The sequence below is a fragment of the Nipponia nippon genome, unplaced genomic scaffold (assembly GCF_047370975.1).
Source record: "Nipponia nippon isolate SJK-2023a ecotype South Korea unplaced genomic scaffold, ASM4737097v1 scaffold_7, whole genome shotgun sequence".
NCBI lineage: Eukaryota > Metazoa > Chordata > Aves > Pelecaniformes > Threskiornithidae > Nipponia > Nipponia nippon.
In genome coordinates, this window is record NW_028262391.1 from 8895620 (window position 1) to 8922358 (window position 26739).

The 26739-nt window shown below is 49.8% G+C and overlaps 1 protein-coding gene across 5 annotated transcripts in view; it reads right to left on the bottom strand.

Moving 5' to 3' along the window:
- Window positions 1-26739, bottom strand: part of KCNAB1 (potassium voltage-gated channel subfamily A regulatory beta subunit 1) — a 75395-nt gene that overhangs the window by 14537 nt on the left and 34119 nt on the right. For 2 of the 5 annotated variants that reach the window (XM_009463819.2, XM_009463822.2), the window contains exons 2-7: window positions 12460-12503; window positions 6143-6180; window positions 4591-4670; window positions 3726-3770; window positions 2469-2513; window positions 1806-1849 (exon numbers count right to left, since the gene is read on the bottom strand). In XM_009463819.2, coding sequence (XP_009462094.1) covers window positions 1806-1849; window positions 2469-2513; window positions 3726-3770; window positions 4591-4670; window positions 6143-6180; window positions 12460-12503 — 296 coding nt within the window. Of the gene's footprint in view, window positions 1-1805; window positions 1850-2468; window positions 2514-3725; window positions 3771-4590; window positions 4671-6142; window positions 6181-12459; window positions 12504-13993; window positions 14095-16084; window positions 16205-16308; window positions 16412-21588; window positions 21646-26739 lie in introns of those variants that run through there. The other 3 variants (XM_087740519.1, XM_087740521.1, XM_087740520.1) reach the window with 3 other exon arrangements.

The following is a 26739-nucleotide window of genomic DNA, read 5'->3' on the forward strand; positions in this document are numbered from 1 at the left end:
AATCAAAGAGAAGGCTAATTACCCCAGCATACACAGGGCAATAAAGAGAATCACTTTTCATTGCTGCAGCTGTTGTGGCATGTTGGTTTATGGAGGGTGCTGCTCCCCTCGGGCTTCAGCCCTGGATTAGCCAAGCCAGCATCAGCATCGCCCAGCGAGGAGCAGCCGCTCCCCGGGGAGCAGCACAGCCCGCTGCCCTGGGCTCCCCCAAGGGCTTTGGCACAAAGCATATAATTTCCTAGTAACTCAGAGAACACGTTTTGCATGTCCCTCTGTAGCAGCAGACAGAAGTGGGTCAAACAGCAACAAGAGGTAGGCAGCGTGAATCCCTCTGCAGAGATCTGAAGCACAGGTACCAAGCCTGATGCTCCCCTTCTGTCCCGGAGGCTTCCCGGCCCCCCAAGGAACCAGACACCCCCAAAAACTTCCTTCCATGGCTTTACACAGCTTTTCTCCAAACCCATGCTAATTTTACTCAGGATTTAGGTAGAAGACAGACCCAGGCCCCTGTGCTGCTGGCTGCTTTTCTGGGTCTGGGACCCGCTCGTGATCAGCACAGGGGGAACTGTCGGCCCCAGGGTCCTCCTGGAGGGTTTTTGGGGTCTGTTCCAGCCCCTGTCGGGAGCCAGCCCAGGCAGGGACCTCTCACTGGCACAAGGTCATGGCTGACACTGCTGATCCTTAATATGACAGAAATGTGTCTTTTTGTGGGTGCTGTTCTATTTGTGTCCTGCATGTAAAGTCCTGTATAAGTTATAATTATGCCTGTGGTCACTGCGCCTGGGTGTCTGACCCGACACCCAACAGCCCTCTGGGAAGAGACAGATTGGGTGAAACACACTTGTCCATACAGAAAAATGTATGTGCTCTAGCTCGCTCTCCAACAATAATGTATCCGAGAGAACAAAAAAAGCAATCGGAAGGAAGATGAGGAGCATGTGTTAGACTGGGGTGCATAAATCCCAATGGATGAGTAAGGTTAGGCATGAGGCAATGGCATCACTCAGCGGGATGCGGGACCGGATGAAGGAGCCAGGCAAGGGAACGTACACAAAAATTGAGCACCTGAGAAGCAGCAGCACTGAGAGCAAACCACAGCCTTTCCCAGCCGGCTGCGCAGCGGATGGGACCTGGCACCCCTCCAGAGGCTATTTCTGCCGGCTGACATCATGCCCTGCATCCTCATCCCTCCCTGCTCTGCCAAGGGAGCCCACGTAGCCACGGCCACGTCTGCTGATGACGCGCTGCTGCTGACCGCAGGGAAAGAGCTGGGGGGTGTCAGCAGAGCAGCTCCAGACCCACTGAGCCTTCCTGCCTCCCGTCATCTCACCGCAATTGGGATTGGGGCCGTTCTTGAGGAAAATGGTGCAGAGCTGCCAGGAACCTGCGTGAGGCAGCAAGCGATGAAACCCCAGCGTGGCAAACCCCGATTGCCACAGATAAGCGATAAATCTGCAAGCAACGCACATACAGCCGGCCGAGGACAACACGCTTGCTTATTACAGCAAAAAACCAAAAGATTATTGCTGTGTAGAGGTGTGGTAGAGAAGGCTTTTTGTGTGCAATGTGTTTGCTCACACTTTTTAAGAAAAGCCAGAATAATCCTTTGGAGCATTTTGGGCCCTTGACAACCACACCTGGGAACAGCCCCACGGTGGGCTGGTGTGGAAGCGCAGCGAGCGCCGGGGCCATGCAGACCTGGCTCACAGGAGAGCGTTTGCCCTGGGGTCCGGCTGGTTGCATCCCACCGTGCCCATGCCAGGGCACTCAGGCACAGCCAGACCCCTGCCCCGTGCAACACATACCTTCAATGATGTGTTTTCTCGAAAGCCCTCTTTCCGTTTCAGCTCTGCAAAAGAAAAACAGGCACGCAGCTGTTAGAGATCTGAGGTGCTAACAATTGGGGAGCACTAATTTGTATTCTGGCTTAAACATCCCAAAAATAAAGTTACAACTGATACAACAGAAAGACCCTGAATCTTATTCAGCTTCCCAGTCTCAAAGACAACAGCATCTGGGATGAGTAATACCACTGTTGATTTAACATGGTAACAGCCCTGCTATGGATATTGCCAGACTGTAAAGCTACTGTCCAACATTTCTAAGCGGAGGGGTAAGGATGCTGGCAGGGCAGCAGCTGGGGATGGGGCTGTGCCCGGGCCAGCTGCCCAGCACTGAGGCTTCATTAACATCGTCTGCAATTTTGGAGCAAGGCGGCCTTCACCCTGCTGGCCCCAGCGCCTGGAGCCACAGCCCTGCTCGGGGCGGGAGCACAGCCAGCACGGCACCCTGGCCTCTGCCACCTCTGCCAAGCTCTGACTCCTTAAAAGACTTGGCAAAATGAGGAGAAAGAAAATGACAGCAACAACCCTCCCTCTAAGGTACCATTAATGTCCACCTGGTTGTGCAGCTGTAAACGGGAAAAGCATGCAGCAGCAAACACCATTATGAGTAACTGTGAGACTTACTTTCCACCCCAGTACAGTTTTGTTGTTATGACCAGACTGGACCGCCTGCAAACAGAACAGAAAAATTAATATTGTTAAAAACATGATAATATAAGTAACCAAGCAGGGTGCTGCCCATCGACATGCGGCAGTACTCCAGCTTCCCGCAGTGGCGGCCGTGCCTGGTTTCACAGCCCTGGGCTCGGAGCGGGTGTTCACACATCACTATAACCCTTTTTACAACAGGCCTCTTCTCCCACGCTCAGGTCTGCTGCAGGCAGGGAGTGATCATAGGCTGGTGTCCGGAAACCAAAGCTAATTCAAGTGAAGTGACCGAAAAAAAGATATATTTTTAGTTATGGAGTAAGCAATCTCCAGAGCCCTTAACCAAAGGCTGCAGCACTATTCCCTCCTGGTACCCAAGTCGAGTGCTTCTCATTACCATGCAGTATTCCCAGAATTATTAAAACTGAGTGATACGTTCACTGAATTAATCTATAAATTCTCATGTGGTATTAAATCAAAGATTTATCATTCGCAAACTACCTTGCTGCATAACTGTACATGTGTAACACAAAATTTCTCCAGCTTTTGCTAGACTCAATTTTTTTTTCTTCCACAGTACCCAGAATATTTCCTACTGAATTATCATCCCCCTAACACAGGGGATACTGATTTTGGAGAGAGCGCTGCTAGGACCCACTCTTCAGTTGAAGGCTGAATATGACACACACAGGAGGTCTTTAAAGATTATGTAAATACTCTTAAAACTACACAACATATGCTAATGTGTATCGTTTAAATTAGGTATCATCTCCTACCAGGCTACCCAAGACGAAGGCCCGTCACAGCTTTGCATTCTTAATGCAGTCTTATGTATACAGATAAGGATGCCGACACACAAATAATCTGTCTCCATACACCGTGCATGGAAAAGATGATAGATATGCTCAGAAGTTGTGTTAACTGTGCTCTGCACAGAGACGATGGTCTCATGCAAGAGTCGGGGCAGCATGTCAGGCTGATGATCTCAGCCTCATGAAGCCAGTGGGCACTCCCAAAAAAAGAGGAGCACATTTTTATTTGGCACTTGAAAGGTCTGGCTGCTGCAGGAGCCCTGGCTGGCTGTTCTGAGCATATCCCTCACACCTGCAGGCTCCTGGTCCTGGATCAGCACCACCTAACATGCATCATTTTTAAAAACCAGAAGGATTCTCATATGCCCAGGGGTCCCGCTCGTTTGCAGGTGGCAGGGAGCGCCATCCAGCAGTACAGTACCTCCAGCCCTTCTTCTTCAGGATGTTTCCCAGGATGACCTCAGCCCTGTGCAAGAGAGAGAGCACTGCATCAGGGGAGGCAGGAGGATGCTCAGCTCCACGTACACCATCGCGGCTGCCATCTACCCCAGCTCCCCTGGATGATCCCGCCCAGACACCAGCCTGCAGTGCTGCTCTCAGCTGTGCAGCTCTCCCCTCCTCTCCACAGGTGATAGTGACCCAGCACCAGCTGGGACAGGTCCCCTCCATCGGTATAAAGCATCTTGTTCACCCACTCCTATGGGGACAGACCTGCACCCCCATGCCCTACATCTGCTTGAACCTGCTCTGGGAAGGCAGAGCCACTTCATCCCCACACCAGGGACGTGATGCCCCAGTCCACCCTTTACACTAAATACAAAGCCGTATAAATCAGCCAAAGTCAAATATATTATGGATGGATATGTTTTTCCCCCAATCCTGCAGCAACACTAAGAGCATCAGCTCAGCTGCAGCCAGAGCGGTTCCCCACGCCAGGAGCTGCGCTTGGGAGCTGTCACTGGCACAGGCCATTCATCACCATTAAGATGCGCGCTGACTTTTCATTTATTCAGGCCATTTTTCTCCCTCTGCCAACAGCAAGTGGCACGATTGATACATTTCAGGCTTCAGCTGGGTGCAAGGGGGTTTGGTTTTGGGTTTTTTTTGTTGTTTTGGTTTGGTTTAAGAGTGCTCCAAAAACAAAGGTTTTTCTGTGCCCCCTCAGGGAGAAGGGGGATCCCCAAGCACTACCAGAGCCCCATCCATCATGAGTGACTGTGACACAGGGAGGAGCAGAGCCAGGCAGAGGGGCCCCAGGAAAGCGGAACGGGATGCTGGGCACTCACTTGCCGGCCGCGTACACCTCGGCTGTGTCAAACAGGTTGACGCCGCTCTCGTAGGCAATGGTCATCAGCTGCTCGGCCACCTTGGGGAAGCAGAGATGGAGAGGTGAGGGGTGGCAGACTGCTCAGCTCCTCCTGCACAGGGAAAAGCCCCTGAAGGCGCAGGGAAGGGGCTTCAGCAGGGCTGGGAGGGGTGTTAGCATCCCCTGCCTGGGGGGCGAGACCCTTCAGCAGGGCACCCGGCAGCTTATGCGCTGGCCCAAGCAGCACCAAAACACAGATTTACATCAACTTCACTTTGACTCATCCTGGGAGGAATTAATCTCTTCTCATAGGGAAGTCCTGGGCTTTCTAATAGGAAAGCAGCCAAGAATTTAATAGGGTTATAGAAGATAGATACTCTGCAAATCTGTGGAGTTTAATACAGAAAGGATATTCCCATGGTAAGAGTTTAATTTTTTTTTTTTTTGGCTACCAGACAGGCTGTCCTGCAGTTCATCAGCAGACTTCATGAGGTATTTAAACAGCTGAAGGTCATTTCATGTGATCCCCATCAGAGCCCCAGGAGTCTTGCCACTCCCTGGGGGCCATTCTGCACCCAGAGGGGGCTAGCAGTGCTGGGGGGATGGGTGCCCGGCCAGGGCACCCTGCATGGCCAGCATCCTTAGGGTGGGCAGCCCCCAAGGACAGGGCTGCATTTAAGTCCTCTTTTTTCTGTGCATGAACACCTTGCATTGACTTATTCTAAATAAGGAGGGCAGGAGAGCCAGGGAGCAAATTCATAGTCAAAACAAGTCATCTCGCTTCATCCAGCAGCACTAAGAAACAGGAATGAACGCAGTGGTCTGCCATCAGCAGAAGAAATACCACCAAAGATCAAGTGACTTAAAAAGTAAAAACCTTCGAATTCAGACTCCTGGGCCATTTTCCTTCCGCAAAAGTTATTTTGGGGTTTCTGCCACGGTACTAGACAGAAGGCTGCTGGGAGGTTGCTCTCCTTTTGATGGTTAGCATCCACGGCACACCTGAGATGGAGAGAAACCCACGTGCTGCCCAGCACTCGGGAGGATTATTAACTGAGATTAAGAGCCATCTGGTACGGGCAAGAGTGTGTAGGAAACCCAAGCTCATTTTCATTTGTTTCATCTTATTATGTAAAAAAATAAATCATCCGGCAGCTCCTTGTAAGCCGAGCCCTTGCCTGTATTTATGACTGTTGCTGATTACACACATGATGCAAAAATAGTTTCCAATTTCTGCTCCAGGAACGGTGCCAATGCCAATGGTAAGGATGGAAGTATCGCTCCAAACAGCACGGAAAAGATCACTTTAAGGGATAGATGGGGTTTTTATTAAAATTGATCTCTGGAAATGTCAGATTCATTAAGGTTTTTTGTAGCAGAAGCACAAACTTTGTATTGCTTTGCATAGTAACTCTCTGCCATTTCCTCGTACAGAAACAGGTTCCTCTGATTTCGGTAGCCATGGTTTCATTTAAAAATATCTCAGATTGGTTTTTACTTCATGCATTATACTCACACCAAGCATTACTTACCTCGTCTGAGATCTGACCTCCAAAAGTGACCCACGTCCCTAGAAAGAACAAAATAATCTGTTACTACAAGAGGATTTTGCTGGCAAAAGTTTGCTCTACCAAAATTCAAGCGCCTTGGTTTAAACAGGTTTAAAATAGGGTTAACTGGCTCAGAGGCTGCTGTGTCCCTGAGCAAGCAAGGACTTGGGCAGGCACCGGAGCCCCCTCTCCCGGGGAGGACAGCGGGGAGGGCGTGCAGACCTGAGACCAGCCCATGAACCTGCTCTGGGAAGCGCCAGTAAGATCCTCTGCTGCCAAAATACACAGTTTTACTGAAACCTGAAGCTCTTTGCAAAACTGAGTTCATTTTCCAACGCTTCAATTTGACAAATGGGGAAAAATTTATGATGGTGCCAAAACATATCATTTGGGGAATGAAACTCTTCCGAAGTTTGTGCTTCAGCATTTAGCATCATACAAGTCAAAATTAGAAACAAAAAATCAGAAGTATTTCTATTGACATGAAGTATTTAAAACCCGTCCATAGTGACTTTTCCCCAGGAACTTTTCCGTAAAGCCAATGTCAGACAGCAGCGCAGCCGATGAGCAGCACTTTCCCCAGCTAGCTCAAAGAGTAGCTGCAGTTTAGACTCAGCAGTAGATTCTGGTCTATTATTAGGAAAAACTTGGGGCATTATTTCTTTATGACCACTGCTCAAAAAAAAAAACAAAAAAAATCTGTGGTAGAAACAGCGTGTGGATTTAACGGGATATTCCTAAGCTATAGGAATAGTATTTTATATGTGTATATATTAGGAATACGTTTCATAAGCTACTGGAAGAAAGAGACGACAGTGAACTGGGGAAGTACCAGGTCCCATATGGGCACTAATCCGACAGCATGTACTCACCCTGGCAGACATCGCTCCTGCACTACTTATCTGACCTTACAGAACACCCCATGGAAAGCGATGCTGAGACACAAAAGAGGAGGCTGTGACATTACCTTTGCCTTTTGTCAGCGTCTCATGACGTCACTTTGATCTATAGCATGACTTTTCCCTGCGTTTTTCAAGACCTATGCGCCAGCTACATATAAAATTGCGCTACTCATTTAACGGATGGGTCAAAGCTCACATGACTTGCACAAAATCCTCCAGAATTTAAAATTCTGCCTTATATTGTCACTCCATAAAGAGGGCAGAGGGGTTCAGACCCTGAGCTGGAAAATTCAGTGTGATTTGGGCAAGACGGAGGAGAGATCGCCGGGCCAGGGAAGGGTCGGGCTCTGATGCTACTAAGGGGGAAAAAATTAAATGCTCCCTGCCTGCCTGCTTGCATTTGCCAAGGGCCTGGTGCAGTAGATATACGTAAGCGCTCCCACATCTTCATTAAAAATGTATTGGTTAGCTCATTGCTCACAGCAAGCGTGGAAGATGATCCCTGAGCAGGAGTCAGAAAGCAAAGTGCGTGCCTACTGCTAACACTCGAGCTGCTTTGATCAGTCCCTGGTTAAAACAAGGAGAGTCGGCTCCGTTAGAAGAATCTTGCTCTTTCCCTCAAAAAAGGTTAATTGAAGTTTTTTTTTTAATACATCATGTTTCTCTGAGTACAAATAAAGTTATTTTTAAAGATGTGTGTTTACTGTGTATTTAAACTGAAACTCTCAATTTCCTGCAGAATAGCCCAAGCTCTGGAAAAACCAAGTTTTCACAGATCAAAAATGCGTAACACAGCTAATGCTACCGAAATAAAAAAATGAGCAAAGAACACACATATTTCTAACTAATCTTGCATCTACTTCTGCTCTCTATAAGGGCAATAATCGGGTGACAGCAGCACCCGCCGAGCCCAAAGCCCCCCAAGCAGGCACCCACCCCACCCCACACCCCCCGCCCCTGCTACGCCTTGCTGGTTATAGGCCTCAGGAAAGGTACTTTCTCTTATCGTTGGAGTGAAATGCTCTGGTCCTGCGCAATAAAGATAAAAATGAAAACAGGTTTCAGTTTATCATTAAGCTTCTTTAGGCAGATAAAAAAAAAAAAAAAAACAAACGAAGCCCAATTTCCTTGCTAAAGCTTCAGAAGTGTTATTTTTATAGGAATGCATTAAAATGCATTTCTGCTGAAAAATGTTTTGAGACTGTTTATCCCAAAGTGATTTTTTTTGCTTAAGTATGCATACAGGTCCCCAGCACAGGTGAGAAGAAAAGGAATTATTTATGCACTTTGTGGGTTGCACATCCTTTCTCAAATTTAGGTGACTACGACCTTACAACGCAAACCATGCCTCACCGAGCAGCAAAGCGTCACGGAGAAGCAAAACGCTCCAGTGTTTGGGCACATGGAGAGCAGCCTGAGAGCTGGCAATGGCTCATGTAAGAATAAGGAGCACTTTATGTCTTTAAATATAAGTAGTAAATATATGCAATACTGGGTATACCTGCCCTGGATCTGCCTGTCTCCCCGCTGTGCTCCCAGACCCCAGCAGGGGGGACCCAAGGGGCCTGGGATCCCTGAACAGCGAGCATCATCAGGACCACATGGGTGGGGTATTTTTTGGAGTATTTTTTGGAGTATTTTTTTTCCTTGATAATTACAAAAACCAGCCAGGGAGGTGAGTTTTTGCTCAGCAAGGTGATCTCTAAAGCATCAGATGCAATTGAGATGTGCTGTTAGGGTCCCAGCCAGAGCCGGGAGCAAGGCAGGCAGCATATGAATCCCCATCCCATGACCACCCCCAGGCAGTCGGTGTGGGTGGTGGTGGGCACCTGCAGCCAAAGCAGCTGGGCAGCTGCTGGGGCTGCGGCACAGCACAGCACCCGCTGCTCAACTCCAATTAAAAAAAAAAAAAAATCACTCCAGAAAGCGCAAGGCGCACTTGGCATTTCAAACAACGACTGAGGATGATTCACAACCTCAGCCAACAGGAGTATTTTGGAAGAAAAATATACTAGAGAAAGACACTTTTTTTAAATCATTACTTTTCCCCTTACCAAGCCATCATCTTTCTCTTGTCTATCCCAGTTCGCTGTTTATAAACGTGTCCCCCCCACGACTCAGCCTGGCAGTGGCAGATAGACCTCCCGCTCCTGCCCCTCGTCCATCACGTTGTTCCCTCGCACTGGAAAGCAATTTCCCAGCTGGATATCCTCACCTTCAACAGAGGAATTTCTGTATTAAAACTGAATTTGGCTCCATTTCCATTGCATCCCAAAACCTAGCAAGGTGTGATTATTGCTGGGTTATTTGCTGATGCAAAATTCACCACTCGATAATGTCCTTGCCAGCAGATGTGTCACCTCTGCAGGAAAAAAAGCATTCCTGGCTGAAAGCCAAAGCTTCGCCTCCTGCCAATACAATTTCATCCCCGGCTTGCTTCTGGCGAGGATGATGCCACATGGAGATCTGGCACGTGGGTCTGGTCTGGCACTCGAGTGACCAGCAAATGCTCAGCCCTGCACACCGTGAGAACCTGGGTGCAAATCAGACCCCCTCACCATCGTCCCGGGCCAGCAGGCATTTGGGGTTGGGTTTCTCTTACATGCTGGGTTTGCAAAAGCTTTTCTCCAGAGCAAAGCACCAAGGGGCAATGGCAGCAGCCAACCCCTTTCTGCTCACAAAATGTCTGTTTTTGTACCCAACCGCGAGCGCAGGATATCCTGCCGGTGGCTGTAGGAACCGCTCGTTCGGGAAAGTTTATTCTGTGCTTTTTTACATTGAATTGGATTTTGGGGTTTGGGATGGCTGGTTTCATCCTGCTGCTCGTTTCCTTGGAGTCAGGGCAAATCACCTTGTTGGAGGCTGTCTCAATATTTTCTAAAAAATCAACAGGCAGCCTCCACAGGCAGGATTTCCTCTGAATTAACTACAAGAAAAATGTGATCTTATTTTTCCCTCTGCATCACAATTGCATTTCCGAGCCAGCATCGTGCCAAGGGCCTCACACCAGCCCATGCATCTGCCTGGGGTTAGACTGTTAAGATTCCTCAATTAAAGCCTCGCCTGGCATTAGCTCACCCAAAGGAGGAGGTGGAAGCCCAGCCCGGAGCCGGGCTCAGCACCAGGATGCTGCAGGAGCTGGGTCCCAGGGGAGCTCAGCCCAGCAGAATGGTCCCTGCTCCGGCAGGAGGTTCAGCGACCCGGGAGCGATGCTCGTGCTCTCGGCCACGGCAACCCTTCCTAAACGTCTGCTTGTGAAACACGCTGCTAACACACCCCGCTGGCCTCGTGCGCTCGCTCAACGCTTTTCACACTGCAAGCAGCACCCAGCAAATGAATTAATTAGAGAGTGTGAGCTGGGAGAAGAAGTAATTAAAGGGTACACATTGCCTGAGCACTGCCTGCCTTTGATTTCTGTCCCACTGCGCATCTTTCTCCACTTTTTCATGCTACGGGATGAAGCACACTCCCACCTTGCTGAGATTTTGGAAGGCTTTTAAGGAAGACTGCTGTCTTCTGAAACTTTAGTAAATCTTAAATTAGATTTTCCTGCTGCAGAGAGTTTAGGGAAACACATTTATCTTTTAGGGAACTGTAAAAAAAAAGCTACTTAGTGAAGTCATACAAGCCAGCACTCGAAGCAGACACCTGATGGATCTGCTGTGGGAGGGGAGGATGAGCTGTGCTGCAGAAGAGATACCTGTACATTCAAGAGAAGGCGGCAATTGAATTTCAGGCTTTCCAGTTCTTCTTTCCCCAGTTCCCACACACCCCCCAGGGGCTGTAGGGCTCACTGCTTCTGCAACAGGCTGAGCTGCCCGGCTCTGAACTGATGCCCAGCAGCTCTCCCTCAGCCTTGCCCAGAGCAGCCCAGCAGCCACTTGCTCCATCCTCACCCCCACTCATCCCGCGCAGCTGCACTCACAAAGACTCAATATATTTAGATGCTGCTGCAGTTCCACATGCTTGAAATTAAAGAAAAGCTCTGCAAAACATTTTTTCCTGCTGCTACTTCCTTCCCATAGCTTTTCTCCACCACAACAACATTAGCTCTTGGTGAAACTGTAAGGATGATAAATAAAATCTCTGCACCAGATAGACAACTCCTTTCAAAGCCTGGATCTATTTTAGCCAGAAGAGCTCTTCTTGGCAGAATAGGCCTTATTTATATGACTTGTAATATAGGGTGACTTTCACATTTCACTTTATTTTAAAATCAAACCTCAAAGCATGTTGGAAAAAATGAGCTAACCCCTTGGGCCTTCCTGCCCTGTGAGCACAACCGGCACCAGCTCGGGATGGAGCGGGGAGCTGGAAGGGGTGCCCATCGCCACAGCAGGCACCAAATGCAGGCAGAGTCCAGGTCCTTGCCTGCTCCTGCCTTTACCCACTCACCCCTGAGGCAGCAGCATGGGAGCCCAGCACACCCAACCGCTTTCCTAAACACATGCCAGTGCCTCCACCTCCCCGTGCCGGCACCTCTGACCTCAGGGGCAACAAGGACCCCCCTTTAACACAGGGCTGGAGGGGCCCGGCAGAGCTGAGCATCCATCCCTGGGGGGACTCCGCACATCCCCAAGCGCTTCACATTCCTGATGCCCCAACCTTGCACCACAGGAAGGTGCCCACAGTGAGAAAACAGCCACCTCCTCCTTTCTACAGTGTTTGTTTTTTTAAAATATATATATAGGTGTACTTTTAAGCATTCTTCACATGAGCAGTTCAACTGCCATCAAAGACATTACTTGCATGAGTAAAGCCATCAGGAGTTGTCCAGTCCATCACACACACTCTTACTTGGCAGCTGAAAGCCAGCAGCAAGGTACTAAAGCCTGCAGGAACTGCAGCATTGCTATAGGACCTGCAGGGCCAGCACATATGTGCTGCAGTGCTTACAGATGCCCTTTTTGATAAAATATTGAGAAGATAAAATATTGATAAGATATCCTTTAGTTTTCAAATACGTATGGAACAGAAATAACAAGGTACACACACCGGATAAAATAAAATAAAAATCTGCCCATAGCCCAGGCAGACTGCCGTCCCCTGAGACTAGTGCTCTGACACTTAAAGCTCTTGGGGACATTCATAGACATCTCAGATATGGTCTCTGCAGGCTGTCCCTCGTGGGGATCAGGCTGTATTAGAAGGATTTTATGCCATAAACCCTCGTACAGTTCCACTGAGGCGCTATGGGTGGAAAGCGAGCGCCTTGGCTGATGCACAGAGCCGTTATTAACACACGTAAGGGCCTTTACCGTGAGCCATCTGCAAGACTGAGCGCAGGCCGGGGCTCTGAGAGAGCACACTTTTTTTTACTGAAATACAAGAGCAGCTACCACTACCCCAGGGCAGCATGCAGCTGCAGTGAGTGCGGCGGCTGAAGAGATTACTCACCCAGGCCCAGGCACGAGACTCTCAGCCCAGATTTTCCAAGGTTTCTAGAAGGAAAAGAAAATAATTAGAAAATATTGTTAAGCCCTCAAGGGACACACAACTTAAATAAACCAGTGGGAAACCAGCAGCCAGAGATGATGAGACCCTGCTTTTGTCCAAATCATCCATTCTCCTCCAAAAGGGACATATTCTCCCTCACTGGGGATGCCAGCTGCCCAGTTTGGAGAAGGGTGGATGCACTGTTGTCATCCTTTGCCTCACCAGGCTGTGGGAAAAGCTCTGAGCACTCGTGGGGCTGGGAACAAACCCAAATACATTCAGATATATCTCACATCCGATGCCATTTCGGGTCCCATGAATAAGGCACACGCATTCCCTTCACTTTCATCATCGTTTGGTATTCATTGTAGTAACACTGATTAAAGTATTTGCCTTATTCAGCTTTGCATTTTTTTGATTCACCCTCACACTTGTCAAAACATTCACATCGATCACAGCAAACCCCTGATCCGGTTACCACTGGGGCTCCCAAGCTCATGGATTCCCCAGGAACAAAACACCCCACGATTTCCCAGCCTGAGGGGAGGCAGCAGCTTGATCCCTAACACCGGCTGCTTTTCAACATAAGTGAGATAAAGTTATCACCCTTCTCCCCACCTCCCAGAGCCAGGCTGGAGACAAGATAATTAGCCCTGAGGCCATGAAATGTGCCATACATTAAACCCCTACCCTAACTTAAACCTATCACTGCAGTACAAAATACCCTGTATAATTATACCTTCCTGCTTTAACCTTTACTTTACAGCTGGATCTGTGCAAATTTTTTTGCCAGATCAAGGTATAATTTGGGGACCATCTATCTACCTTCCGCTGCAGAGTGCTGCGAACAATCGCTCCACTTTCTGCTATTCCTAATGAATTATTTAAAGCCAAATAAAATAAAAGCCCTGCTCACCCACGGTGAAAAGGGTCAGAACACCCAACATTAGCTCAGGTCATGCCCTGCTCTTTCAGCTCCTTCTCTTTTTACACGCTTGATTTTGTGGCCATTTCAGGTATTTGCTCATATGGCACAATTTCCCACATGGGAGAGCAACCAAAGACATCCCCGGGGAAACCAGGGCAGCCAGCCCAAATGGTGCAGGCAGCCCTTGGGGCAGGGGTGCCCACCCTCCTGCCCCTCCCCAGGACCCCTCGTGCCACTACTGTACCCAAAATTTAGCACTGCTAATGGGAATTTAAAATTCAAGGAGAGCGAGGGATTTGTCCTCGAGTAGGTAGATACTTTAAAAGCTAGAGCTGCATTTCCAGCACCACGAGCCCCCGGGCTCAGAGTACGGTTGGGGCAGGCACTGACCTGATTTTTTTTTCCTTTTCCATTTTCTTTTCTCTTTTATTATTTTTTTTGAGTGAAAGCACAGCTGGACCCCTGCGTAACAAAAACCCATCCATGCACAGAATAGCACAAATGATGCCAATCGTCCCCTGCTCACCAGCACAAAGCATAACCCTCAGAAAGTTAAAAGGCAAATACCTGGCAGCTGCCTGCGTGCTCCAGACAGAGCTGCAACCCTTCTGGCAGCAAAGAGGAGCCCAGGCTTGCAGGATTGGGATTTCCATGTTACTTCTGGAGACAGCCCACCCGCTGCATAATGCTCGTCGGAGAAGTCAAGTGCTACTGCTCATTTCCAAACAGTTTACGTTTATTTTGTACAAGGGTTTTTTTAAGTCCTATTTCTCACTGAGCTATTCATTGCCTTTCAAAGTCTGGCTCTACCTCTGCGCAGGCGCATGGCTGCAAGGGCACAGCTTGGCCATGGAGCTGTATATAGATATAAATGTATATACACACACACACCCCCTTTATATATACCCCTTTACATATATTTGCATATACATACCCTTCATATATATATATGCATATATAAATGCATACATACATATATGTACACATAGTGTGAGTGAAGCTCTCTGGTGTTTGCATGCCTTTATAGGTACACCACTCCCCCCAGCAGCAGGGTCTGTCTCAGGGTCTCAGCCCAGGTACCGGCTGGCTGTCCCTGTCCTCCTTTCCCACAGGTCCCCCGTCCCCCCATACCACATCGCCACATCAGGGGTCGTCCCTCCACACGCTGGGGACCTGGAGGGTAAAGCACACACACACGGGAACCTGGTTTTGCTCCGGAGAGCGATAACCAGCTCTCTGTAGAGTTTGATCCCCTAACAAATCCGTGAAGAAATATTGTGTTTGAATTTCCAAAGCTGTCTTTGCCATTTACTTAGCGTACACATCGCCTGGGTACTTGGAAAATTTTATGTCTATAGTAAAGAGACGACACTGAAAGTGCCAAGTCTTTGCAGTGCAAGATCCCTCTTGCAAAATGAGTTCAGAAGCTGCTCAGCGGCTCAGGAGGAGGTTGCCTGAGCCTGCGGTCCAGCCTAGAGAGCATCGCTGGGTCGCAGCCCCCAGCTACTCCCATCATTTTCAGCCCTGGTTTGCCTGCGAGCGCTTCACTAAACTGCATGCTCTAATTAATGGGCAGGCAGCCTGAAAGCAAAGTGGCCACATCAACACACGGAGCCACAAAACCAGCTAAAAACTTGGCCTGCCTGGGATAGCTCACCTCCCAGTGCAGACCTCGTGCTGCTTAAAAGGACGCAGCTGCTGATTTGATTACTGGCCCTAAGGCAGAGCAGTAATTTGTCTGAAATAGCAATGGTTCTTGAGAACTGGTTCTCCTCTACCCTCCTAAAACAAAAAAAAAAAAACAAAAAACACACCCACAACCCACACCAACCACTCCCCAAAAAATCCTAAGCAAATATATATATATATTTATATATTTACATCTATTTTGCAGCTTCCAGGTGTATATATAGGTGTAGATATATTACACACACAATCATATATATACAGACACACATGGCCAGAAGCTGCAAAATCGCCAAGTAAAATCAATGGCTGGTTTCTAAGTAACCTGACAGTAAAAGCCCTTTGTGCTTCCATTGCGCTAATCCCCAAGTCTGAGACAATTAACCAGCTCAGTCCCCAGCAGCCGAACCAGCAGCAGCCCATGAAAACCACCAAGGACGGCTGTGCTGGGAGCACTGGCTGGGGTATCGACTGGGATGGCAAGACAAGCAAACCCCGAGTCTGATGAAGCCCAAGGTGCCCAGTCGTCATCAGCTGCTCTGGCCATGCACAAGCTGAGCATCCTCCCTGGGCAAAGATGCTGAAGTGCCGGTGCCCACAGGTACCAGGGCAGAGCACCACCGAACGGCTGTGGTTCCCTTCCACAGGGAATCCCACCATGCGCAGGGTGCAGGAGCTCCAGAGGGACGGCACAGGATGGTGGAAAAAGCCAGGAAAGCTGGGGGGGGCGGATCCTGCCATCACCCTCACTAGCAGTTGTGGACAGCTCAGGTTTTACTGAGCCGGTGGTGGAAGCTCTCGGCAATGTTTTCAAAGCCAGAAATGATCTTCTCTAGAAATCCAAAATAATTGCATGAACTGGCATTCAGCTATTGCCAAGCTGACACTCATGTGCTTTCCCTGGGGGATGCTGAAGCACCTGGCCAGTGCTGTACGGAGGCCATTGCCCCCGCAACCCACGGCCCATCTTACCCACCACCCTGCTCGGGCTGGATCCAGCGAGGCTCCCTCCACACGCCCAGGGCCGTGCTGCATGGGACGTGGTGGCTGGGCAAAGCCACATCCCACCGCAGTGGTTGGCTCCAGGGCTCCCTGGAGGAAAGGGGAAGGTGGTGTTTTCATGCATCTTTGTTAGTAACTATCAGTCAGCACATCAGCATTACGACCCTGGTTGCCTGTCTTTATTCAGCACTTACCAGTCAGGGAGGAGATGGAGTTCCTCCACAGACAGCCATGAACACCCACGAGCGGTGGTGCCCAACATCCCGCTTGCGTGGCAGCCAGCACCAGCAGTGCTATTCACCGCCGTAAAACAAGGTCCTGTGCATGTCATTCCATCTCTGAGCCCCGACCTTTCCTGCACAGAGCATGCAGCCCAGCCTGCCTCCCAGATACCGGGCATTGACACTGCTCCTGGAGGCTTATGCTGATGCTATTTAATCATTCTTTCAGGAGAAAAAAAAAAAAAAGCTCTTTTCAAATTGGAAGTCAGCGCTGCTGAGGAATGAAGTAGCCATTAAAGAGGACATTGCAGGAGCCTCAAGTCTCTCAGGATTGCTTTGCCCAACCTAGCTGATTAAAAATCAGCTCTTATACATACTTTTTTTTTTTTTTCATTAGCACAGCTATCTTGCTTCTCCTCTCGACGATATTCAGCTTCCCTTGCACTTTGCAGAACTAGAGCAATTGCACCACTCCCCACAAATCACTGCACAACCCCACTGCACGCAGAGAAGCACCAAGAGTTTTATCTGCTGCTTTACCCAGCTGCCTGGGTGATCTGCAGCCGTGCAGCTTGGCATGGCCTGATCCAGGACCCTGTCCCCCTGGCTGCAGCCTGCCATGGCACCTTCCACATTTGCTTCTAGGTGCCAATCTGAAACTGCCTTAGTTTTCTTTATCCCAAACTTGCACCACAAGCAAGACCCAAAGGTGTTCAACACCTTGCCCCTGAATTCTCTTCTTTTCTGGCGTAAACCAAAGGTGACATTTTCCCCGCCTGCGCAGCTGGGAGTTTGAGCTAACACAACCCTCCCCACAGCACCGGCAGCTTCGCCAGATTGCGCTGGGTTAACGAGCGCGGGAGATGAATGCCTGATTCATTGAAAACACAGCTTGCAACTCAGGGATGTTGTTAAAAATACACTGAGGTACCAAAACAGCGTGTGGGGAGGGACGACATTTCCCTTGACTAGGCTTTTCCAAGCATAGGGCACATCCATTTCCCAAGGAAGCGCGGGTTCTTGGTGGTGTTTAAGAGGCAGCGATGCGGGGAGCACCGCTCCGAGACGCCGGCAGTGGCACCCATGTACTGGCAGCCTCCAGGAACGGCGGCTGCTGCTGCTAAATGCCAGCAAACACGATGCAAACAACCATGCAGTGTGTGTGAATGGCCCTGGCGGGGAAAAGGCTAGGAAGGAGGCGTTAGCCCAGCGTCCCCCGGGGCCAGGAGCCCACAGCCGGCAGGGAACGGCACCTTCCTGCTGGTAAGGAATGACTCGAGCAGCGGGACCCAGATGGGCAGCACAGCCACAGGGCTGGTTCCCAATCCCTCTGCCACTTGGCAGGTCTTCACCAAGAGAATCGAGTTCCCATTTTCTCTTGCTAGCGGAGTTGCACATACACCATGCCTGCTCCTTCATCCTCCTCCTCCATCCTCCTCAGGCTCAGAGCTGCAGTTCCCAGTGTTGTAGGAATTTTGCCCAGGATGAGCTTGGGTTTTTTGCCTGGTGGCCTGGCAGGCAGCGCCCCAGCTGAGCAGGCATCAGGTCCACAGGTGAAGGGGTTATTCCAGCTGCACAGAGACCTGGAAAAATCTGTGCTCAACTGCTTGTGCCTCTTCCCAGTCTGCAGCAAAGAACAGCCTCTGCCTGGGCAGCAATTACCGGGTCCCTGCGATGCAAGGGCACGAAGCGCTCTCAGATTCACTTCTGTCACTAATTCCCATTCCTATCTCCCTTGTTTCCAGCAGATGCACCACTCCTTATCTGCAGCTCCAGACCCGGCTGGGGACCAAGCGTGGCTCCCTGTGTCCCACCACCGCTGCTCATTTATAAATGGAGACAGAAAACATGACCAAAACCTGCCACGCAGCTTAGTTTTTAAGCATGGGAGAAACTATACTCAGAAAAGATATTTTGATTCTGGACCCGGCTGCGGCACTGAATAAGCCCAAGTTAATTATTTTCCTAGAAACAAGTGGTTGAACAAGACAGGTGCTTACAGGCTGGCACCAGTCAGTGCAGGGACGTGGAGATCAACCTCCACGAGCACAGCCTGGATCCAGCCCTACGTACATGCTCAGGGCTGCAAAAGCCTTCACTTACCCAAAGTGAGGGGGGGGGAAGCATTTAGCTTGTTAGCCACTTTGCTGTGAGCAAAGTTATGAGCAAAACCAAGGAAAATGCTCGATGGAGAGATGTATCATATTTGAATGATGGGTAAGAAGAGCTTGTTACATGTTTGAGGAGCCAGGGTTCGACATGCATGAGAAAGGCCAAGATGGCAACTTTTGACTTCAAGAACTCTTTGGTTCAGCGTCAGGAGGTCAAAAGGCAACACAAAGGGAAAAGAGGGGACTAACGCATTCTGCAGAAATACAGAGGGTGATGAGAGCAACAAAAGGCATCTAGGATAAAGCCTGACAGTAAAAATGCAGGGAAAAAAATTACAGTTTTTCAGGTCTCAGGAACAAAGGAGGGTGAAATCCATTCCCAGGGCATTTTTCCTTGTAATGTGGTCGTGTAGGAAGATTAGATTGGGCCTGAAATGTTAATTTTTGTTAAAAAGACAAGAACCCAAGGTTTAAAATTAAGATGAATATTTGGCAATGAAAAGTGAGAATAATTTGACTGTGCAGCAATTCTAAACACATTTAACTCCTTCTCAGGAAGGATATTTGATGGGAATAACATCATAGAGCACTGCTGGCCACCTGCAAGTCCGAAATCATTCTTCTAATGATGAAGAAAGAAGACTTCAAGTCAGTTGGAAAGTTTTCCCCTAGTTGCTGGTTTTGCTTTCAAAAGCCTTATTCAAGCTACCCTGCAACCTTCCTAACCGCCCCACGCAGAAGCAGCGCCCCAGGGCATGCATGGGTATCACTTCATCAACATGAATCTGCATATAACAGCATAATACAAGTAAGTGTTAATTGTACAGACTATCTCTATAAAAATAAACTTGGGACTTGCTACAGGTTCTCAGGCTCTCCCTGAGCTTGCAGAGAGGTACACAGTGGCTCAGGCTGAGCATGAAAAGGGGCACAAAGGACAAAGCCACAACAGCCTAATGGCAGGGTTTTTTCCTGTTTTCTAACACATAAGAGCTAGGTTCATCTCGCAAAATCCAACCCGGCAGAGATTTAGGCGCAGCCCAGGGCGTACTGTGACATTCCTCTGCCGCAGGGACAGCCTTTTCTGGCCATCTGCAGTGATTGCCCTGCTCACCAGAGCCGCCAGCTCCTCCTTTCAGACACGCTCCACTGTTTCTTCCTATGGGGAAGTTTCTGCAGTATTTAACTAAAGCTTTTTATTTCCTCCATTCTACTCCATTACGCCGTTACGAAAGCCTTTTCACTGGAACAGCTATTTGCAAGCCTCTTCCAGATCTCCTCCTGCTTAAGCCAGCTTTTTAAGTAACACTAAACCATTTTTTGCTGAAAAAACAGTCTTTCCCTACGATGCTGCTGTCCCAATTAACTCTCAGGGTACGTGGGGGGTGGCCAATTATAATCCCATGGTCATTAAGGGTTCGCCTCACCAAGCTGAGGAAAACCTTTTCAAATGAAATTGCACGTAGATGAGAAGCACACAGTCTTTGCCTTAAACCAGCGGTGCCCAGCCTAGCCCCTGCCTAAACCTCATTTAACATGGTACAGCAGCAAGGATTGCGAAAGACCTGAAAAATTCCCCAGTCCTCATTTTGCCTCTTGCACTCACCCAATGACTCTTTAATGGCTTTTATGGTAACTTTTAGTTTAATTATTTCCTCGGAAGGGTAAGTGCTGACAGGGCAGTCAGAGCTGAACAAGACCAAAAGGAATATATAATTTTTATATATCTATCTATCTCTTGCGAGCAGCGAGACCTGTGCAAGCCTGCGCAGCCCTGCCCCATGCCCTCCTGCCTGCTTTTCTGAGCCGGGTTACGGGCAGCACAGCAAGGCTGAGCCGGCTGTCCTTGCAGCAAAGTCTCCCTGTCCAGCCTGGGGAAGAGGAGAGTTTTAGGAGGGATGTGAACGGGGGTGGGTGGGATGAGCCTGGAGCAGAGAGCTCCCAGGAAGAGCAGGCATGGGGATCCTGGGGAGCCATGAGAAACAGAGGGAAGCCAGAGAACAGCAGGGCCACAGGGGCCCTAGGGAGGACAAAGCTTGGCTCTGGCAGAAGGTACCCAGAGCAAGGATTTGGTAAAAAAACCACCATGGTGACATTTTTATGGCTCGCCAGTGATGAGGCAACACTAACAGCACAGCCCTGCACCCCTCACAACACCTCCAGACCTCACACCCCTCCAGTGAGGTGCCTGGGTGTCAGCAGAGGGGAAGGTCCCCGCTTTGTGGCTGAGCACCTCAGTCTCCCCCGGGATGAGCAGTAGCTGAACCCACTCCAAGCCGGGCTCTGTGCACCCAGGCAGCTGCAGGACAGGGCTTTAAGTGCCTAACTCAGCTCCTGCATTTGAAGCCCCACATTTGCATGGGTGCCAGGTACCTCCCACAGGCATTGGGGTAGAGGGGCCCCCCAAAACCACACACAGAGACACCCACATCCTCCCACGCCGCTGCTAGGGCTCCCATCCCCAGCAGCAAAGCATCACTGCAGGCCACGACCAGGTCTGCTGCCAGCACCACGTGGGCAGCGGCATGGCACACCAGCACCCAGTCAGGTCTGGGGGATTTTCAGAGCTGACAGTTGCTGTAATTAAAAGAAGAGGGGGAAAAGGCAGGGGAGAAAACACGTCTACAAAATAGCCCATGCCATATGGCAGGAATGGTATTTGTCTCCTGTGGTACAGGGCAGAAAGCAATTGTAATTACTCACTTTTAATTAATTCCAGCATAAGAGAATCTGCAAGAGAGCACATCAACGGCAGCAAACGCTGCAACGCTGGAGGCAGATGTAACACCAGGCTGCAGGGAACCACAAGCAGCCACCAAGCTCAGTCCCCATGCCCAGGCAGTGCTGAGCACCCCTCAGTCACTGCTGGCAGGTGCTTTCCCCATCCCTCCAGAGCCACATCCAGCAAGGATGAGCCCCCAAAAGCACACAGACCCAGCTGCCCAGGTACCCCAACAGGAGAGAGCATCTACCCCAGCACCCAGCCTTGGTGCAGAGCAAACCCATTTCCCCTTGCACTTCAACAAGCAGTGGGGAAGAGTAATTCCCTTCTTTAAGACAACCTTCACTGTTAATCTTCCAGCCCCACCACAGCACACCACACACAGCATCACCCAGGTACCAGACACTCCCCATCACTCACAGCTGGGAGAGCAGCAGCTTGAGGACTGTCACAAGCCCCCTGCATGGAAACACAGCCAACTAAGCCAGCACCCACCACCCTCCCGGCAGGGATTTATGACCTGAGCCACCTGTGCTTCTTAATCAACTCATTAACCTACAAGTGGTTCCTCCTATTGTTAAGGAACAAAGCAATTATAAGAAAATATATCCTGGTTATCCAGGTGGGAGAGTTGCTTTGCTGCTGCCCCTCCTTGTTTGGAGCAGGTAGAGTTTGGGTTTGGTCACTTCCATTAACACATGCAAATCAGCCCAGATCTTCCCTTCCCGGCACCGGGCAGGGCTGCACGGCTGACACACCATCAGATGTTTGAACCTGCATCAGCCTCTGCCTCCATAACCCCACAGGGTCCCCATTGGTTTGCAGAAGAGGACATGGCTCCTGTTCGATCTAAAACCATCTGCCTCCAAGTATGGGGTAAACCTCACTGGGTGTCTGACACCAGGCTGTGCTTACCTGCTGCATCGTGCTTTAGTGAAGCTAAAGCTGATCCCAGCTGGGATCCCAGCCAGGATCAGCTCTGGGTGCTGACAGTCCACCTCACCCTGCATCCAGCCAGCCTGGAAATATCCCCAAAACAGCCTCGTGTTTGGTAGAGGCTAAAAACAAAGAGTTTAAGATTTTAAAGCAGCAAGTAACAGTTGGGCTGCTTGGAAGATGAAGCTGCTGAGCAGCTTTGCTTCAGTCTGAGGTGCGCTGAGCAAACCCTGCTTTAAGCTTATCTTCTTCCAATATTCCCATCAGTACAATGGGATCAGGATAACCATCCTATCTGCCTGTCTATCCACCCATGCACCTATCCATCTATTTGCCTATCTATCCATCCATCTATCTATCTATCCATCTATCTATCAGGAATGAGAGAGAGAAAGAGTGAGAGGTTTTTCTAAGGAAAAACATAAGTTTTAAATAAAATTTCTGCAATAACACATACAATGACTAAAACATTTTCAACTCCACACCCACAGAAGAATCATCAGGCTTAGAAGAGCTCGACAGAAATCAGATAAAGCTGGTTTTTGCTTCTTCCAACCCCAGTTTCATTGCTCTGTGTCAGTGTTTTTGCCTACAGAAGCCAATCTCTACCAGAAATACAAAACTGAGGGCACAGGTCCTGTGCAGGTCGGTCCTACTGAAGCATCCCTGGTGGCAGGTGACCCCCAGGACCCCATTTCACAAGCCCCCAGGGGCTGCCAGGGAGGGATGGTGGGTGGGGGTCCCGGGTCTGTGGGGGCAATGCTCGGCCCTGTGCAGGGCACCACCGGCTCCCACCACCCACACCACAGGGCCCACAGCCACGCCGACGGCCTCGGTGCGAGGGAGGCGTGCAGGGGAGGCAAAACCCAGCACTCCCCAGGCATTTCTAAGTATTCCAGCTTGCGAAAAACATGCAGAGAGCAACAGATGGGGGGAAGGAGGCAGGAGGGGAGAGAGGGGCTTTGAATGGAGCAGAGGAAATTGGGAAGGGCACAAAGCCAGCCCCTGGGAGAGGCATTGGCATCTTCAGGTGCAGAGACCTGCCCGCAGGTGTCTTCATGGACGTTCTCCACCTCCACCACCAGAAAGGAGGGGTTGGGGCACCCTGAGCACGGCACAGCCCTCCTTGCACACCTGCACACACCCTCATGGGTGGGGTGAGCCCCAAGGCAGTGATACAGCCCCCCCCCCCCCCCCCCCCAATCTGATTAAGCAAAACTGGGGAAACTATGACAAGGTTTTCCTGCATATAAACTGCAGAGAGTTTGGCTTATTGCTACAAAAATGTTAAAAAAAAAGTCACTGTTCCTAAAGCTGGCAGTGGGAAAACAACGTTGCTTAGAAACATCCCCATTAACGCTCCAGAACCCTTCCTTTCTGCACAGAAAATGAATAAAATATGTAATTTGTTCCCTGAAAAAAGAGGCTGTTTCAAGTAACAACAAAAACCTGACAAAAGTAGAGACCCTTTCCAATTGCCCTCTCCCGCTGCAGCACATCCGATGTCCTTCGCCTGTGACCTGCAGAGTGGGGAACAACAAAGTGTAATCCTGAGCTTCAGAGCCTTGCTTGGCCCTAGCGCTTCTGCTTGCTTCATACCGTACAAAACCCTCACCAGTTCAGCTGCTTCCCATGTTAATGAACCCTCCTTATCACACTCTGCTTCTCTCCCCCTTCAAATGCCAGAGAGAGCCACGCTGCACCCCCTGAGCAAAGGGAGCTGCTGGCAATTGCAGACCCCGACCCCATCCCCTGCATTAAAATGGGCAACAAGGGGCAGCTGTGGCTGCCCGAATTTCCCCGCTTGTACACAGCAAGGCGGGGTGGGACCCCCCCATCCCTGCCCCATGGGGAAGGGGATGTCCTTCACACCAGGAGAACACCTTCGGGGTCCCCAGGACATGGGGTGCCATGTACAAACCAGCGTGACGTGAAAGGGAGGGAAAGGCACAGGCAGGAGAGGGGCCATCCCCTGCCCACCCGGTCGCGCTCTCCTCTCCACCATCACTGAGCCTTTCCCGACCCTTCCTGGTGGAAAACTGTTGGAAGTTTTGGGTGACATGTCTCTCAAGCACTCCCACAGCTGTGATATTGAAGAGACCTACCCCTCCAGCACTGACCACATCTGCAGGGCTTTTGCTCCTCTGAACTTCTCCCGAGACACACACGCAGACATCTCCTTAGCCTGGCAATGCCAAACCAGAGAGCAGCGAGGATATGGTACAGCTCAGGCTTAGCAAAGACACTCCATATTTCTTAGTGCTCTGGGAAAACACACCATCTCCTGGTCTCCTCACAAGTTTCTAAGGTGACCTGTCAGCATCTGCTCAGGCTCTGGAGCTCCCTGCCTCCCCAGGGGAAGATGCAAACTGCTTCACCGAAGGGTGCTCAGCTCCTCCTAACATCTCAGAGCCATGTAAATGCTATTTGTCACGATTCATCAGGCTGCAACAGCCCCCAGTGCGGCTTAGTCTTGCTGTGAACTGAGGGTGAAGCAACATGGAGGTGTTAATTCTCTTCTTTAATTAACTTGGGTGGTTTCCTGCTTTTAAGGCTGGATTTCATTCTGCCTCATCAGCTCAAAAAGACCTACAGATTTTAGACAAGCAGTAGCTGCCCCTCAGCAAGCTCCGATGGCAGGAGGTTGTCTCTAAGTGGTGTGGGTGGGAAGAGAGAAAAATAATGGTTTCTGTCTCCCATTTTGCGAACAAAACACTTCACAACACGCACAGCAGTTTCCACTAAATTACCGCCCGTATTAGCAGTAATTGCAGTGATGCAGAAAAGCAGCTTTCCACTGTTTTATGTATTTTAAACCCGTTTACTTGTGCAGAGAGAACAAAGTGAGGAAGGTCTGCGCGCCACTGGGACACCTGAACATCCTCAGCGAGCTTTGGTTACAGGCAGGTGCAAATCACTGTACCCCGCTTCATTTGGGGTAATTCTACAAAAATCAGGGCAATGCCTCACCAGCCTCCTTTGCTGCTTTCTTTTGATGCTTTCAACCTCCTGTCAAGTCAGCATCACATTTTACCTAGAAAATGGTTTGTTACAGGATGGGGTTTAAAACAGTCCTTGGAAAGCAAGAACGGTGATTTTTAACCGAAGTCCTACTGAGTATCTTTCCTTACTCTAATACAAACTATCTTCCTGTTTATCCCACAGAAATAGTCCCCATTTCTAAATGGAAGTTGTTTCACCCTAATACGAGTTGATAGACCACCCGGGCTGCCCCATACAGGCACGTCGGAGCAGCACGGAGGCTCCTGGTGGCACTTGTGCATCCCAGCGGCAGCAAAGGGGGATGGGACAGCTTTGGGGTTTCCTCTGGGAAAACCACCTTTTGCAGTGCCGGGCAGGCTGGAGGCAAGCTCAGCCCTGCCGTCGCAGCCAGGGCAGGCCAGACTCAAGTGCTTTCGCCCACCACCCACCAGAGACACCCCCGGCTGAGATAGATCAACGGTGCCCAGCTGTGCCTGTGGTGCCTGGCCGTGCTTGCGCCCAGCAGCTCATGGCCATGGGACCTTCAGATGCTCAGACCAAGGCACCACATCCAAGCAAAGGCTCCATGCATGGGCAAGAGTCAAGGAAAGCTTCAAGCCATAAAGCTGCAGCAAAGACAGAGATACTCCTGGCTCTGATGAAATACTGACATTTATGCAAAGCATCAAATCTCAGGAAATCTTTAACTCTATTTTCAAATAATAAGAAGCATAGATCAACATACAAAGCCAGAGCAGAAGCTGGCCCAGCATAGATGGCCCAACAGATACGTCAGTGATCTGAAAACAGATTTATTTCCTTGGTTGAGCATATACATTCTTAAATTTGCTTTAATGTTCAATCTTATGCTTGCAGTGTTTGACTGCTTATGCTTGCTGCTTTGCAAACCACTTTGTAATCTCTTCTACCTAAGATGTTATAAAAATAAAATAGGATTTTATTTGAATCATGCACATCTGCTGTAGCATGGTGAAAGTGCACGAGGAGGAATGCTGCTTTTCTAAGCTATTTCAGAGTGGAAGTGGATCGATGACACGGTCCCAGGCACTCCTCTGAGCATCTTCCTTCCCATCCGGGTTTCTGCAGCGACATGGCAGGCCGTGGCTGCCCTGTGGTCCTTGCTGCATTAAAACGGGGTTTGGGGGATGTGGTGAGTATCCCCACAGCTCCAGCAGTGATGTTAAATATAAGGTCAATGGTACAAAACAGGAAAAAAAACCCATTACTAGTGGAATAGCTGCAGAGGCAAAACAGGGCAGTATTGATCAGCTGAAAAACAACAGCAGCAAAGCCAGGAGGTGGGTCCTGGGCAACGGAAACCCCGGCTCGCCAGCAGGATGGGCAGCCAGCCCAGGTGTGGATGGTGCAAGGGGACAAGCAGGTGCCTAAATGGCATCTGGCCCCTGTTTCTTGGCTCTCTTCACACTTTCCAACTCATCTCCCATACTCGTAGGGCCACCGGGTGCGTAGGTGGTCTCTTCAGCTGAAATTCCCCAGAATTTTTTTTGGCTGCATCCTCAGAAAAGTTGCAGATGACGCATTAAAATGTAGATAAGGCAAAATAGATGGGCCGCAGCCAAGCGCAGGGGCTGCCGCGCGTGGCTCTGGCAGACGTGCCGGCATGCTCAGCCT